General features: G+C 42.1%; 1 protein-coding gene across 1 annotated transcript; it reads left to right on the top strand.

Moving 5' to 3' along the window:
• The first annotated feature begins 6,743 nt into the window (after window positions 1–6,743).
• LOC140493934 (probable G-protein coupled receptor 139) lies at window positions 6,744–14,549 on the top strand. The gene is made up of 2 exons (XM_072592892.1): window positions 6,744–6,810; window positions 13,639–14,549. Exons 1-2 carry the CDS (start codon window positions 6,744–6,746, stop codon window positions 14,547–14,549), a joined length of 978 nt encoding a protein of 325 aa, XP_072448993.1.
• The last annotated feature ends 1,587 nt before the right edge of the window (window positions 14,550–16,136 follow it).

Here is a 16,136-nt window from a genome sequence, read left to right as displayed (position 1 = left end):
GACTTTCCCTCCTTCCTATAACTGCCATCCATCACATACTGTTGCTGTTGCAAATTCCTCATCGCTTCTATCTGTCTCTCCAACTGACCCGTTCGTTCTGATAAGATTCGCATCCAACAGCATTTATGGCAGATATAATCTGCAGTAACCCTTAAACTCTCTTTAAATTCCCACATCTGACAAGAAGTAGATATCACTGCAAAGGCCATTTTTGCTCCTTCACAATCTACAGACCCAGACAATAACACCGTCTAATTCCTCTACAAACACTGCACCAGGTTAAAATAATAGCTACGACTTATATTTTAAGTTTAATCAAGATACTTATCTCCAAAAACATAATCAAGAAAGAACCCACTGTACTTACAAATAGAGCCTTTCTCTTGGACACACCTAAAACAACAATTAACTTATCTGATTCTGTGTTAGTGAACTTTGCCCAAACCGGTTCTTCCAAGATTAGTTGTGAAATTCACTGTTTCTTAAATTCCCCAGGTGCACTCCGATGTCCAGTGACACATAAAATCAAAAACAGCAAAGGCAGTAACTGTGCAGGTTCTCACTTTCCCTCTCTCCTCTCTCCTACAATTAGCTACACCCTATAACAATGTGAATAGTGAGCTTTAGCTATACCCCTTAACAATGTGGATAGTGAGCTTTAGTTACACGCTTTAACCATGTGGATAGTGAGCTTTAGTTACACGCTTTAACCATGTGGATAGTGAGCTTTAGTTACACCCTTTAACCATGTGGATAGTGAGCTTTAGTTACACCCTTTAACCATGTGGATAGTGAGCTTTAGTTACACCCTTTAACCATGTGGATAGTGAGCTTCAGTTATACCCTTTAACCATGTGGATAGTGAGCTTCAGTTATACCCTTTAACCATGTGGACAGTTAGCTTTAGTTATACCCTTTAACCATGTGGATAGTGAGCTTCAGTTATACCCTTTAACCATGTGGACAGTGAGCTTTAGTTATACCCTTTAACCATGTGGATAGTGAGCTTCAGTTATACCCTTTAACCATGTGGACAGTTAGCTTTAGTTATACCCTTTAACCATGTGGATAGTGAGCTTCAGTTATACCCTATATTGTTGTGGATTCCAACTGCAAATTTTCATGAACAGAATAAAACTTGTCCTGTTCTGGTCTTGGATTCAGTTTGTTTTCTGTCGACATTCAGAAGATCAGTGAAAATTTCTTCATGAAGGTGAAAAACAGCCAAGAAAGGGAAGCTCATCAACCTGCTTGCTCTTTAGGACAATATCTTGGATGTTGAGGTGTCTTTTAGTCATTTTGACAAACTTCAATATTAATGATGCAATTTGTTTTGTTTTCAATGATTGTAATTGTTAGCAAGAGGAGAACCGTTCCAGTGGAGACCTACACTCTGTATAAATGGGGTCTCATTAGGAGGTCTCAGCCTAGAGTATTTCTCAGCGCTCTTGTTTCCAGATGTGTGAAAGTTACTTCTGAACACAGAAATGGGATACATGGATTCAGTAATGATTCAGATCAAAAATGTTTACTATCCAATCCTTGCAGTGTTTGGAGTTCTTAGTGAGCTGCTATCTTATGCTTTACTGTTGTGATTCGGAGTTATTTATGCTACTGTTACAGTCATACTTCTATCGTACCAAATGATTTTTGCAAGGCCATATGTTCTGGTCCACTTTGTGGTATGATGGTGCCAAAACTCTCTGATTGTATTGCTATCATGAAATAAAAACATTATGTGGGATTTAACCATGTGGATAGTGAGCTTTAGTTACACCCTTTAACAATATGGATAGTGAGCTTCAGCTACACCTTTTAACCATGTGGATAGTGAGCTTCTGCACCTTTCCAAAATCGGTTTCCCAATCTGTTTCTCCACATCTCTGCTGCTATTGGGGGGCCTATAATAAACACCCAACAAGGTGACTGCACCTTTCCTATTTCTGACTTCAGCCCATACTACTTCCAGAGGCAGATCCCCCTCAAACTTCCTTTCTGCAGCCGTTATACCATTTCTAATTAGCAATGCCACCCCCCCTCCTTTTTTACCACCCTCCCTAATCTTACTGAAACATCTGTACCCAGGAACCTCCAACAGCCATTCCTGTCCCTCATCTATCCATGTTTCCGTGATGGCTACAACATCGTAGTCCCAGGTACCGATCCATGCCTTAAGTTCACCCACCTTATTTCTGATACTCCTTGCATTGAAGTATACGCACTTGAGCCCATCTCTGTGTCTGTAAGTAGTCCCTGTCAGTGCTACCTTCTCCACAGCCTCCCTACAGTCTTGGACATCCTGACACACAGCTAGCTTACTTGCTGGACTACAAGTCCGGATCCCATCCCCCTGCCAAATTAGTTTAAACCCCCCCGAAGAGTGCTAGCAAACCTACCCCCCAGGATATTGGTGCCCTTCTGGTTCAGGTGCAACCCGTCCTGTTTATACAGGTCCCACCTTCCCCAGAATGCAGTCCAATTGTCCAAATATCTGAAGCCCTCCCTCCTACACCATCCTTGCAGCCACGTGTTCAACTGCACTCTCTCCCTATTCTTTGCCTCTCTGTCACGTGGCACCGGCAACAACCCAGAGATGACGACTCTGTCTGTCCTAGCTTTTAGCTTCCAGCCTAACTCCTTGAGCTCTTGAATGACCTCCCCGCCCCTCTTCCTACCTATGTCGTTGGTGCCAATGTGTACCACGACTTCTGGCTGCACACCCTCCCCCTTAAGGATTCTGAAGACACGGTCCGAGACGTCTCGGACCCTAGCACCCGGGAGGCAACAAACCATCCGAGAGTCTCGCCCATGTCCACAGAACCGCCTGTCCGTCCCTCTAACTAGAGAGTCCCCTATAACTAGCGCTCTCTTCTTCTCCCCCTTTCCCTTCTGAATCTCAGAGCCACAGACCCCTTCACTGCAGCTTACACCTGCAAGGCTGTCCCCCCCAACAGTTTCCAAAGCTGCATACTTATTTTTTAGGGGAACGACTACAGGGGAACCCTGCACTGCCTGTTTCTTCCCCTTCCCACCTCTAACTGTTACCCAGCTACCTCTGTTCTCCGGCATAACTATGTCCCTGTAGCTTCTATCGATCACCCTCTCAGCCTCTCGAATAATCCTCAGCTCATCCAGCTCCAGTTCCAGTTCCCTAACTCGTTCGGTGAGGATCAGGATCTGACTGCATTTCCTGCAGACGAAGTCGGCAGGAGTATCGGTGGTCACCCCTACCTCAAACATCCTGCAGGAGGAACATTCCACCGCCTGTGCTGCCATGACTGTACACTGTCTCCAAAAACAAGAACACTGAGTCAATAACCTGTGGACTTTAAAGTTAGGTTAGAGGAGGCCCTACGAAGGTAGGACCTGGGGTCTAGAACACACCCACTCAAATACTAATCACTTGCCTTCCCGCCCAGCTATGCGCTCCAACCTCACTTCCGCTGCCCGCTACAGGTAAGTAATTTTGAAACAAACTGTCTTACCTTAGCTGTAGTCTCCCGGGTTCGTTTTTCCTCGGCCGCTGCTCCCACTCAAATGACCGTTGGTGAATTAAAGGGGGAGTATTTATACTCACCGTTCTCCTTCCCGGCTGCCCCTCTGTTTACCGTCACTTCCTCTGCTGCTCCCGCTCTTTTTGTGAAGAGAGAAAAAAAAACCGCTGCCCGCTACAGGTAAGTAATTTTGAAACAAACTGTCTTACCTTAGCTGTAGTCTCCCGGGTTCGTTTTTCCTCGGCCGCTGCTCCCACTCAAAAGAAGAAATAAATGTTCAAAATGTGTTATGCCTTACCTGGGTGGCATGCTGGAAATCACACCTTCCTGTTCCTGGAGTAGTCCCAAAAGATGAAGGCTTTATAAGGGCAAGGAATAAACCCTAATCTACTTGTCTTTCAGGTTGACAGAAAGCACAGACCACATTGCTGTCCTGAATAATTACATTTTTTGACACTTCCATAGATCCTACCTCCAGATAAATAATTACAAACTGTCAACATATAACTCTACTGCTAAAACCCAAAAACCCCTATAAAATAAACCTCAAACACACATACACTGACACACACACACATACACACACTCACACACTGACACACACACACATACACACACTCACACACACACTCACTCACACACTGACACACACAAACACACACACACGCACTGACACACACACACACACTGACATGCTCACACACACACACTGAAACACACACACATACATACACTGACACACACACATTCACTGACAAACACACACTCACACATGCACTGACACACACACATTCACTCACACACTGACACCCACACATATAGTGACAAACACACATACACACGCACTCATTCACACACTGACACACACACACATACACTGACAAACACGCACTCACACACGTTGATTTCGCTGCTCGTTGGATGCTGCCTGAACTGCTGTGCTCTTCCAGCACCACTAATCCAGATCAGTGCATTACCAACCTACAGCAGCCAGCTATTATCAGAAGGGACAAAGTGATGCAACTTGAACAGATGTAACCCTGCTCTCAGTAACCTGACCGAGAGTCTCACTATGAATGGACAGACCCTGTCTAAGCTGGTAAGACAAGCAGTGATTAATCTCACCATCCAACAAACTGGTGCAGTTTTAGAATGAATACAATACATGGCAAAGGAATTACCACCGATCCTGCATGTGACGGCAGATTGGGTAAAGGTCATGGAAAGAGCCAAAGAAGTTATTCATCAATGGTCAGCACATACCAAGGAGATTATACCTCATATAGATCAGGCTGACAGTGCATCTGAAAAAAACAAGCTGAATGAATCAGATTTGGGACTCAATACCCAAGTACACCCATGGATCAAGATCATAACTCCTGTAACTATAGTAACACGATTTGTAATTTAGATTGTGTTGGTAACACTGGTCTGTATGATCATTTGAAGTATCAAAGAATGATAACACGGGACCCCCCCCCCCCCCCCCCCCCCACTACTGGTTATGATAGCAGAGGTAGCAGGTATGTCCCATAAGTTACATACGCTCACCTGGTGTCTGGGCCAAGGGACTTTTGGGGGGGGGGGGGGGGGTGGTTCTTGCAGCTACCTATGACTAAAATTGACTTAAAATAGCTGCCAGGGTTTTTTTTAGTTAACACAAGATGGCTCAAAGGGGTTGACAGTTACATGCAGCAGATGCTCAAAGCCAGACTTATGGCCTTTATACAGGGTCACTGGATAAGATAATGAAAGGCCTCAGTGAGAGAAGACGGGGCAGTGTCATCAATGAGGCGTCTCTGATATTGGAGGCACAGATGAAAACTGAAAAAGAATCTCCATGAAGGCTGGTATCCCATCACCAAGTCACCTTTTACTGACCCATGCATAGTACATGACACTGACCCAGCTAGCTCAGAGCCTAGAGTGAGCAGAACCCCTCGCATTCCTGTTTATATCTGTCAGCCAGGACTCCTTGATTGGACCAGATTAACAGCCCCAATCAGGGAACTCAGATTCCACGGAGTCCATCTGGCCGGCCACATTATAATCACTTCAGGAGTGAGCAACAATTTCCATCTGCTCAGAATCTAAAACTCAGGAGAATAATCTAAAATCTGCAAACAGATATTACAGGGAGGAAATTTGGAAACATTTTAACCCATAAAGATGTTTAGTACATTCTGCCACCAATCAGAAATGAATCCTTGATTAATTGATCCATGTGAACTATGTTTGTCAGTTTTGTTTTAATCAGCACAAGCAGTAAGGAATATGAGGCAAAGGCAGCCAACCTAAGGAATGCTGCAGAATTGCTGTAACTAACTTGCATTGTGGAACATGGTCAAAGGGGGTAAATAATCTTTTCTTCTGCTTGTTCCTGATGTGCTTCCTCATGATGGCACAATGCTCCTGTATCAATTGACACTTATGAAAGAGAATTGCCACAATAGCCACTCCCTGAGTAATCTTCCATTCCTTTTTGGAATGACTATTTAATATTTATGGCTGTGCATGTTAGTCCTGCCTGTAACAGAAACCATATTGTCCTCCCTTGCCCCATCACACACTTTCATATTGTGTTCATATTGATTCTATAAGGCCACCCTTTTGCCTTCTATTTCTTAGAGAAACAATCAGCAACCTTCTCTTTCTTTAGTGACAGGGAAACCCTCGCAATAATGGCTCCATAATGCTAGTTTTTATTTTGCCAATTCTGCATTGCCTCTTTGGCAATTCTGTTAGCCTGAGATGCTGTATCAGTCAAATCTGTTTGCTCAAGGTATTGTAATATGTCGTGATTTCATATCAATAAAAGTTTCCATAGACATGAAGTACTCAGTGTCATATGACAAAGAGGGGGCTCTGTGATCTGATAATCACTTAATTAATATACACAATACAGTGAAGGCAACCCTGAAACAATGAAATCTAGAATTGACACTGGTCATATTACAAAGGACAGAGCCATTGCTGGAAAATATATGCTGCAATTATCATTACCTGACAAGTGCAAACAGAATTCTCCAGCCTGTTGTTTTTTTTAAATTTTCAATTCAATTGCTTCATTATTATGAATCACAGAAGGGATTTAGTTAGGCTGTCGTCATCCGCTCAGTTAGACAGAAACAATCTAATTTTTACGCCTCTATGTAAACTCAATGGCCCATGTCTAACCCACTGTACATAAATTACCAGTTGCAGGCATATATACCTTCAGAACGGATTTCAGAGAATTGGCAGGAGAGAATGATTGATACACTTGAACAGGTTGAAAAAATATACAACACCATTATTGCTGTTATTGGTGTTCCTGGTAAGTGTGGGTAATAATTGATGGTCTTTAAATATGCTTTTGTTTGTGTGGGTCCGTCTGTCCGTGTGTGTCTGCCCGTGTGTGTGTGTGTGAGAGAGTATGTGCGTACATCTGGTGGGTGAAGATTATCCCTACTTTTCAGATTTATACTGGAACATGGTGTTCCACTGACCAGCTTTGTATATGCATTCAGCAAAATAGTTTTTCTTGAACTCAAGTGTCCTGAATTGCTAACAGAGTTTTTTTTCTTAATTATGTTCTAGTGAATATAAAACTCTATTTTTTGTTAACTTCCTGTGTATACTGAATAACCTTCTGTCTGTGCTGAAACATTTTGCATCATTGACTCAGATCTTAGCTCAGTCAGCCCTTATGATGAAGGAATAGCTGAGCATTTTTGTTACTGTCAAATTATATTGAGTGTGGTTGGCCAACAGGAGGGGAACACCTTGCAATAGTATTTGTGTATTAACCACATTTCCCTTTGTCGAACAGTACTGAGTGCAGGTTACCCACTGGTGTGAAATGTATTCAATTTCTCCAATACTGCTTGGTTCAGTATAGACATGAAGTTACGATGGTACCAGGTTGCAGATGATTGATTTCTCATCCACAGATTTTCATTCTTGTTCAATGAAGGTAACAATGGGCAATTTAAGATTTTATTTTAATAGTTGGGTATCAGAGGGACAGGAATTGTTGTTGGATGGTCCGGGGCTCAGATGTTTCGAAAGGAAGAGGGAGGGAGGTAAAAGAGAGAGGGGCGTGGCATTGCTCATCAGAGATAGTATCACAGCAGCAGAAAGGGAGGTCATCAAAGAGGCTGGAAGTCAGAAAACAGGAAGGGAGCAGTCACTTTGTTGGGAGCTTTCCACAGACCCCCAAATCACAACAGAGACCAGGAGAAGCAGATGGAGAGACAGATTTTGGAAAGGTGCAGAAGTAACAGATTTGTTGTGGGTGACTTCAACTTCGCTAATATTCATGATTTGGAGGAGTCGGGTTGGGCTGGGGTGGACAAAGGTAAAAAGTGACAACCACCTGATGAAGAGGCAGCACCTCGAAAACTAGTCCTTCCAAATAAACCTGTTGGACTAAAACCTGGTGTTGTGTGATTTTTAACTTCGTGAATATTGGTTAGAACCTTTTGAGTGCAAATAGTTTGGATGGAGCAGATTTTGTCAGGTATGTTCAGGAAGGAATCAACAAGAGGGAAGGCCATATTGGATTGAATGCTTGGCCATGAACCAAGTCAGGCATCAGCTCTCTTGGTGGGAGGACATTTCAGTGATAGTGATCACAACTCCCTGACCTTTACTATAGTCATGGAGAGGGATAGGAGTAGATGGTTTGGGAAAGTATTTAATTAGGGGAGGGGGAATTATAGTGATATTAAGCAGGGGCTGTGGAGAATAAATTGGAAACAGTTGTTCTTCGAGAAATGCAGGACGGAAATCTGGAAGTTGTTTAGGAAACTCTTACTGTGAGTGCTGGATAGGTTTGTCCCACTCCGGCAAGGAAAGGTTGGTAGGGTGAAGGAACCTTGGGTGACAAGGGATGAGACAGGGCTCTAGAGAGTTACAAGGTAGCCAGGAAGGAACTGAAGAAAGAGCTGAAGAAGTGCTAGAAGGGGATATGAAAAGCCTTGGCGGGTAGCATTAGGGAAAACCCCAAGGCATTCTATACTTATGTGAGGAACAAGAGGATATCCAGAATTACAGTAGATGGCCAGATCTGGGATAATGACGGAAAGTTATGCCTGGAGTTGGAGGAGGTGGGGAGGTCCTTAATGAATACTTTGCTTCAGCATCCACTAGTGAAAGGGACCTTGTCATTTGTGAGGACAGTGTGAAACAGGCTGATATGCTCAAACATGTTGGTGGTAAGATGGAGAATGTAGTGGAAATGCTTTTAAAAATAAGGATATTGAAGTCCCCTGGGCCAGACGGGATATAACCAAAGTTGCTACCGGAAGCAAGGGAAGAGATTGCTGCATCTTTGCTGATAATCTTCGCATCCTCACTGCCCACAGGAGTAGTACCAGATGATTGGAAGGTGGCAAATGTTATTCCCTTGTTCAAGATAGGGAATAAGGATAACCCTGGCATTAAAGACCAGTCAGTCTTAATCACCAATCTGTGGTGGATAAATTATTGGCGAGGATTCTGAGAGACAAGATCTATGTTTATTTGGAAAAGCAAAGCTTGATTAGGGATAGTCAGCTTGGCTTTGTGAAGGGCAGGTCATGCCTCACAAGCCCTACAGAATTCTTTGAGGATGTGACAAAAGACATTGATGAAGGGAGAGCAGTGGATGTGGTGTATATGGATTTTAGCAAGGCGCTTGATAAGGTTCCCCAATGTAGGCTCATTCAGAAAATAAGGAGGCATGGGATATTGGGCAAGTTAGCCAGCTGGATATAGAATGGGCTGCCCTATAGAAGGCAGAGTGTAATAGCAGATGGAAAGTATTCAGCTTGGAGCTCGGTGACCGGGGTATTCCGTAGGTATCTGTTTGGGGGCCTGCGCTCTTTGTGATTTTTAGAAATGACTTGGATGAGGAAGGGGAAGTGTGGATTAGTAATTTTGCCAATGACATGAAGGTTGGTGAAATTGTGGATAGTGTGGAGGGCTGTCGTAGGTTACAGGGAGACGTTGACAGGGTGCAGAATGGGCTGAGAATTGACAGATAGAGTTCAACCTGGAGAAGTGTGAGGTGATTCACTTCGGAAGGTCAAATTTGAATGCAGTGTACAGGGCTAACTACAGGATTCTTGGCAGTGTGGAGGAACAGAGGGATATTGGATCCCTAAAACTTGCGAGCCAAGTTGATAACGTTGTTAAGAAGGGGTGTGGTGTGTAGGCTTTCATTAGCAGGGGGATTGAGTTTAAAATCATGCAGTCATGCTGCATCTCTATTAAGCCTTGGTTAGATCATACTTAGAAATTTGTGTCAGTTCTAGTCCCCTCATTATAGGAAGGATGTGTAAGCTCCAGAGAGAGTGCATAGTGTATATGGATTTTAGTAAGGCGTTTGATAAGGTTCCCCATGGTAGGCTACTGCAAAAAATATGAAGGTATGGCATTGAGGGTGAGTTGGAGGTTTGAATTAGGAATTGGCTGGCTGGAAGAAGACAGAGGGTAGGAGTTGATGGTAAAGGTTCATCTTGGAGTGCAGTTACCAGCGGTGTTCCGCAAGAATCTGTTTTGGGACCATTGCTGTTTGTCAGTTTTATAAATGACCTGGAGGAGGGGCTAGAAGGTTGGGTGAGCAAGTTTGCGGATGATACAAAAGTCAGTGGAGTTGTTGACAGTGAGGAAGGATGTGTCAGGTTACAGCGGGATATAGATAAGCTGCAGAGCTGGGCAGAAAGGTGGCAAATGGAGTTCAATGTGGGTAAGTGTGAGGTGATTCACTTTGGTATGAGTAACAAAAAGATGGGGTACTGGGCTAATGGTCGGATACTTGGTAGTGTGGATGAGCAGAGGGATCTTGGTGTCCATGTACACAGATCTCTGAAAGTTGCCACCCACGTAAATAGTGCGGTGAAGAAGGCATATGGCGTACTGGCTTTTATTGGTAGAGGAATTGAGTTCCGGAGTCCTGAGGTCATGTTGCAGTTGTATAAGACTCTGGTGTGGCTGCATCTGGAGTATTGTGTGCAGTTTTGGTCGCCATACTATAGGAAGGATGTGGAGGCACTGGAACGAGTGCAGAGGAGGTTTACCAGGATGTTGCCTGGTATGGTAGGAAGATCGTATGAGGAAATGCTGAGGCACTTGGGGCTGTTCTCATTGGAGAAAAGAAGGTTTGGGGTGACTTGATAGAGGTGTACAAGATGATTAGGGGTTTAGATAGGGTTGACTATGAGAACCTTTTTCCACATATGGAGCCAGCTATTACAAGGGGGCATTGCTTTAAATTAAGGGGAGGTTGGTATAGGACAGATGTTAGGGGTAGATTCTTTACTCAGCGAGTCAAGTGTTCATGGAATGCCCTGCCAGTAGCAGTGGTGGACTCTCCCTCTTTATGGGCATTTAAACGGGCATTGGATAGGCATATGGAGGATAGTGGGCTACTGTAGGTTAGGTGGGCTTGGATCGGCGCAACATCGAGGGCCGAAGGGCCTGTACTGCGCTGTATTTTTCTATGTTCTATGTTCTATGTAGAAGATTTACCAGGATGCTGCCTGAACTGGAGCATATATCGAATGAAAAAAGTCTGAGGGTGCTGGGGCTTTTCTCATTTGAGCGGAGAAGGATGAGAGGAGACTTGATAAAGGTGTACAAGATAATGAGAGACATAGATAGACTGAATAACCAGAGACTTTTACCCCGGGAGGAAATGTGTATCATAAGGGGTGTAATTATTAAGTGATTGGAGGAAGGTTTAGGGGAGATCTGAGAGGAAGATTCTTTACACAGAGAGTGGAATGCACTGCCGGCAGTGGTAGCAGAGCGAGAGACATTAGGGACATTTAAGCGACTCTTGGAGAGGCACTTGGATGATAGTAATGAAGGGTATGTTGATGAGTTTGATCTTAGAGTAGGATAGAGTAGCATTGATGGCTGAAGGATCTGTACTGTACTATACTGTTCGATATTCTTAGAATCACTGTTACTTTAATATTTTTGCTAATAAGCACATTAAGGGATTCAATGTTAACTACTCGCTGACAATTAAAACATTCAGGGCAATACTCCTGTAGTAGGAGAGAGTGACGACTGCAGATGCTGGAAATCAGAGTTTAAAATGTGATGCTGGAAAAGCACAGCAGGTCAGGCAGCATGCGAGGAGCAGGACAAACCCCGAAACATCGATTCCCCTGCTCCTTGGATGCTGCCTGACCTGCAGTGCTTTTCCAACATCACACTCAGTACTCTTACAGTAGTCAAATTACCAATGCAATGACATGTTTTTCCCAGTATAGGGGCAGCATGTTTAGCACTGCTGCCTCACAGTGCCAGGGATCCTGGTTTGATTCTCGCCTCTGGCAACTGTTTGTGTGGAGTTTGCACATTCTTCCCGTGTCTGTGTGGGCTTCCTCTGGGTATTGCCCTAAATGTTTTAATTGCCAGCGAGTAGTTAACATTGAATCCCTTAATGCGCTTACTTGCAAAAATATTAAAGTAACAGTGATTCTAAGAATATAGAACAGTATAGCACAGTACAGATCCTTCAGCCATCAATGCTACTCTATCATACTCTAAGATCAAACTCATCAACATACCCTTCATTCCTACCCTTCCTCCCCCAAGTATGTAGGTCAGGTGAATTGGCCATTCTAAATTGCTCATAGTATTAGGTGTATTAGTCTGGGGTTAATATAGGCTATAGGTATGGTCTGGATGGGTTGGTCTTTGGAGGGTTGGTGTGGACTTGTTGGGCCAAAGGGCCTCTTTCATACTGTCGGGAATCTAATCTAATTAAATAATAATGTTATTTTTTTATGCACATGGAGACGCTCCAATCTCTCAGCCATAAGTGTGTCTTTTTCTCTCACTAATATATTGAGTGAAGCTTTTGTTTTATTTCTTGCTCATTCCACTTCTGGAAGTAAGATTGGATAAACCAGTCCTTTAATAGGATTCAACCAACTTTCATATAGGCTTTCACACTTTCAGGTATAACTCAATGAAGTGTCCCTCTGAGTTCAGGAAAGTGTAACTGAAGTACAAATGTGCTGTCTTTTCACAATAATGATGTGAGTCCCAGAGCCATAAATGATAATGGTAAACTCTTAATAATGAAATGCTTGGTTCATTGAATAAACTATTTTAATACATCCAACTGCTTGAATGATCTGTTTGTACTAATGGTGAGCAAATATTGTCCCAATACCAACTTTGATGAAGCTCCATTTATCCTCATTCAGCAATTTGCAAAATAAAATGTTAACAGGCAGCTTGTTGAATGTTTTAGCGTTATCCCCAAACTCAGTTAAAGTCGTGACCTGTATGTGTGGCGTCTTACCAATTAGGAAAGAAAGTATGTAACATGAACACAATGATGTTAATTGTCTCTTTACGATTTGTATTCACATAATTTAATATTAGTGGAATCAGAACTCCCCTGTTGGAGAACAAACTCTTATTTATAGTAGAGTGTTCCTTCTGTTACCTTTGGGTAAATGTTCACCTCCTTCCTGTCCAGGAGCCCAGGCCACAAAGTCCTTCTGGTTGAAATAACTAAGTAATTCTACTTCTATGAATTTAATATGTTCACTTCTCTAGTCCTGAAGAGGTTTCCTGTGCATCTGCCAAGTCTAGACATAAATTCAGTGACTGAGTTGTTGACCATTCGATGCTCCTTCAGCACATGATCCTTATTCCTTCAGCAACTGCCTCTCCCCTTCCAGTTTTGGTCTAAAACCTACTTATGCTTACATTTTCTTTTGCTGGATCTCGAACAAAATTGTACTGAATATCTATGAAAAAACCTTACTTTAGTCTGGCACTTCATTGTCTGGCCATCCTTGAAATTTCAAATAGTGAGAAAAATTGCTTCTGCATCTCTTCAGTGACCCAGTTTTCAAAGTCAGTGAGTGTGGGTAGATCACAGCTAAAGGTTACCTTGCACGGTGCCAGTCACATTGAAATAATGCAGCCAATTCTCCTTTTCAATAACATTGCATCTTGACACTGTTAAAAGGAAAAGAAAGAAGGTTGTATCATGCCAGTGTGGAAATTTACATTTTAAAAAGATTCTCTTTACTCTCCCAAATCAATGAATTTTAAGGGTAAGTATCCAATCTCTATTCTCTGGACTCAGATGTGGTGATTGTTTTATAAGTAATTTAGTGCCTCTTTCCTCTTGTCTTTCTTACAGTTAACTTAGTTGCGATTATGATCCTGTCCCAAGGGAAATGTGGACTATCCACGTGTACTACATATTATCTCGTGGCTATGGCAGCTGCAGATCTTTTGGTCATTATAACTGATGTCATACTGTCACAGGTGACCCATTATTATTTTCCACGATCTTTTCTGGAAATCACTCCTGTGTGTAGTTTTCTCACTCTTCTAGTTCATACATCAATAGATTGTTCAGTCTGGTTCACCATCACTTTCTCCTTTGACCGATTTGTTGCCATTTGTTGCCAGAAGCTGAAAACTAAATATTGTACAAACAGAACTGCAGCTGTGGTTCTAGCATCAACCTGGATTTTGCTCAGTTTAAAAAATATTCCTTTGTATTTTGTAATTGAACCCAAAGAAATAATAGACAATGTGTCATGGTTTTGTGATTCAAAAGCAAGCTATTATACTGAGCCAGGATGGGTGGGTTTTGATTGGTTTGCCACAGTTTTAACCCCATTGCTTCCATTTGCTTTAATTTTATTGCTCAATGCACTGACAGTCAGACACATCTTGGTAGCCAGTCGAGTCCGTAAGCAACTGAGGGGGCAGTGTAAGGGAGGAAATCACAAAGACCCAGAGGTGGAGAGCAGACGGAAATCAGCAATTTTACTATTCAGTATATCAGCCAGCTTCATACTGCTGTGGTCAGTGGCTGTTCTACATTTTTTATACTATAATATTACAGGAACAAATCCTGAACATTATGAGGGCTCATTATATTTATTTCAGCAGGCTGGATTTATGCTGCTGAGTTTGAGTTGCTGCACCAATACTTTTATTTATGGGGTGACTCAGTCAAAGTTTAGAGAGCAGTTCATGAATGCATTGAAATATCCATTGTTGTCATTTGTTGAATTAATCAATAAAGTAAGGAACTGAGCACAAGCTATCCTGTTGTTTCCAGTCATTGAATGAAATGTGTAGCCCAATTCCACAGAATGAGTGATACCAGGAATTACTAGTATTCTGAAATGTTGAACAATAGCAGAACAATTGCATGCTTTAGGAAATAGCATGATTTTCTTTAGTAATGTTTAGAGCTGAAAATGTGTTGCTGGAAAAGCGCAGCAGGTCAGGCAGTATCCAAGGAACAGGAGAATCGATGTTTCGGGCATGAGCCCTTCTTCAGGAATTCAAGAATTTAATAATGTTTATACCATTTTGTTTGTGGAAGGACATCGTGACTTTTGCTCTCTGATTCAACTATTTTGTACTGAAATGGATATCACATTCCTTTTGTAATTAATTCATCTTTTGCTTGGTCAATACATCTGAGTTACAGTTCAGAGGCGTAAATCACCAGATACATACAATGTAGAATTTGGCTGTATAAGACAAATGTGCAGTTCTTCTGTTATGAAGGACAGTTATATTAGACTCCAAATGTCAACTCTATTTCTCTCTCCACAGGCATTCACAGACCTGCTGAGTTTTGTCAGCACTTTCACTTTTATAACAGATTATGGAAAATTTGTTCTATTATTCCATGCTTTTGTCAATGGTCTACAGAATACTCCAATTCAACCATTTTCTTGATCTTGTCGATATGTTTCCAACTTTCTGCTAATGAATTGAAAGTTATGTGTTTCTATCATACCACGTGGCAGTGAGTTCCACTTTGTAACCTCTTGGCTAATGGAACATTTTTCTCCTATTGCTCTATTGTATCTATTAGTCATCGTCTTGTAATTCTGGTGTCTCACTTTCGAAAACAAGGGACCAAATACAAACATTTGCAATCTTTTCAGACAGCTGTGAACTCTCTGATGTGCTGTCATCTTGGAAATCTTTTATTCTGCTTTTTCCAGTGGTTCTTTACCTTTGCGTTCTTGAGTATGAGAATCAAAGGTATAAACTCTAATTTACAGCTGACACTGATGTTCTATCATGATAATATAACTTCAACTCTTTTCTTTTTCAATTTTGCACAGATGCAAATAAATCATGAATGTATTTTGATATTTATTGATGACTTGGCTGTTCAGCAAAGTGAAGACGCAAAAGTGTTTCTATCTGCACATGACCTCCCTCCTTCAGCTGTTCTGTTTCTGAAAGTCATTCTAATTTGTGGCCCTGTCTTCTACACAAATGTCCTTAACTCACATTTACAGGTGATACTTTATCTTCTAGAAACCTGTCCAATCTGAATGGTTGCTGAATTTTGATTGACGGATAAATTCCTTGAATAATTGGACCATACTGTTTGTTATAAAATATGTGAACTCAAGTTATATGTCTCCAAATGAACCTTTAAAAAAACCTGAAGCATGAAAGCCAACATTTATATCTTCATGCTGTGTCTTGCCTTTGGAAGGCACTGGTTCTGCTATTAATTGTCGGATGGTTGGACTCTTATCATCACAATATCGTGTTTCTTTTATCGCTATTGAGACCATAAGACCACTGGGGGAAGGAGAAGAATTAGACAATTTAGCCAATTGAATCTCTTCCTTCCTTCAATAAGCT

This window comes from Chiloscyllium punctatum, chromosome 23 (genome assembly GCF_047496795.1).
Source record: "Chiloscyllium punctatum isolate Juve2018m chromosome 23, sChiPun1.3, whole genome shotgun sequence".
Lineage (NCBI taxonomy): Eukaryota > Metazoa > Chordata > Chondrichthyes > Orectolobiformes > Hemiscylliidae > Chiloscyllium > Chiloscyllium punctatum.
The sequence above is the reverse complement of the archived record's forward strand: the minus strand, read 5'-3'. Positions and strand labels throughout refer to the sequence as shown.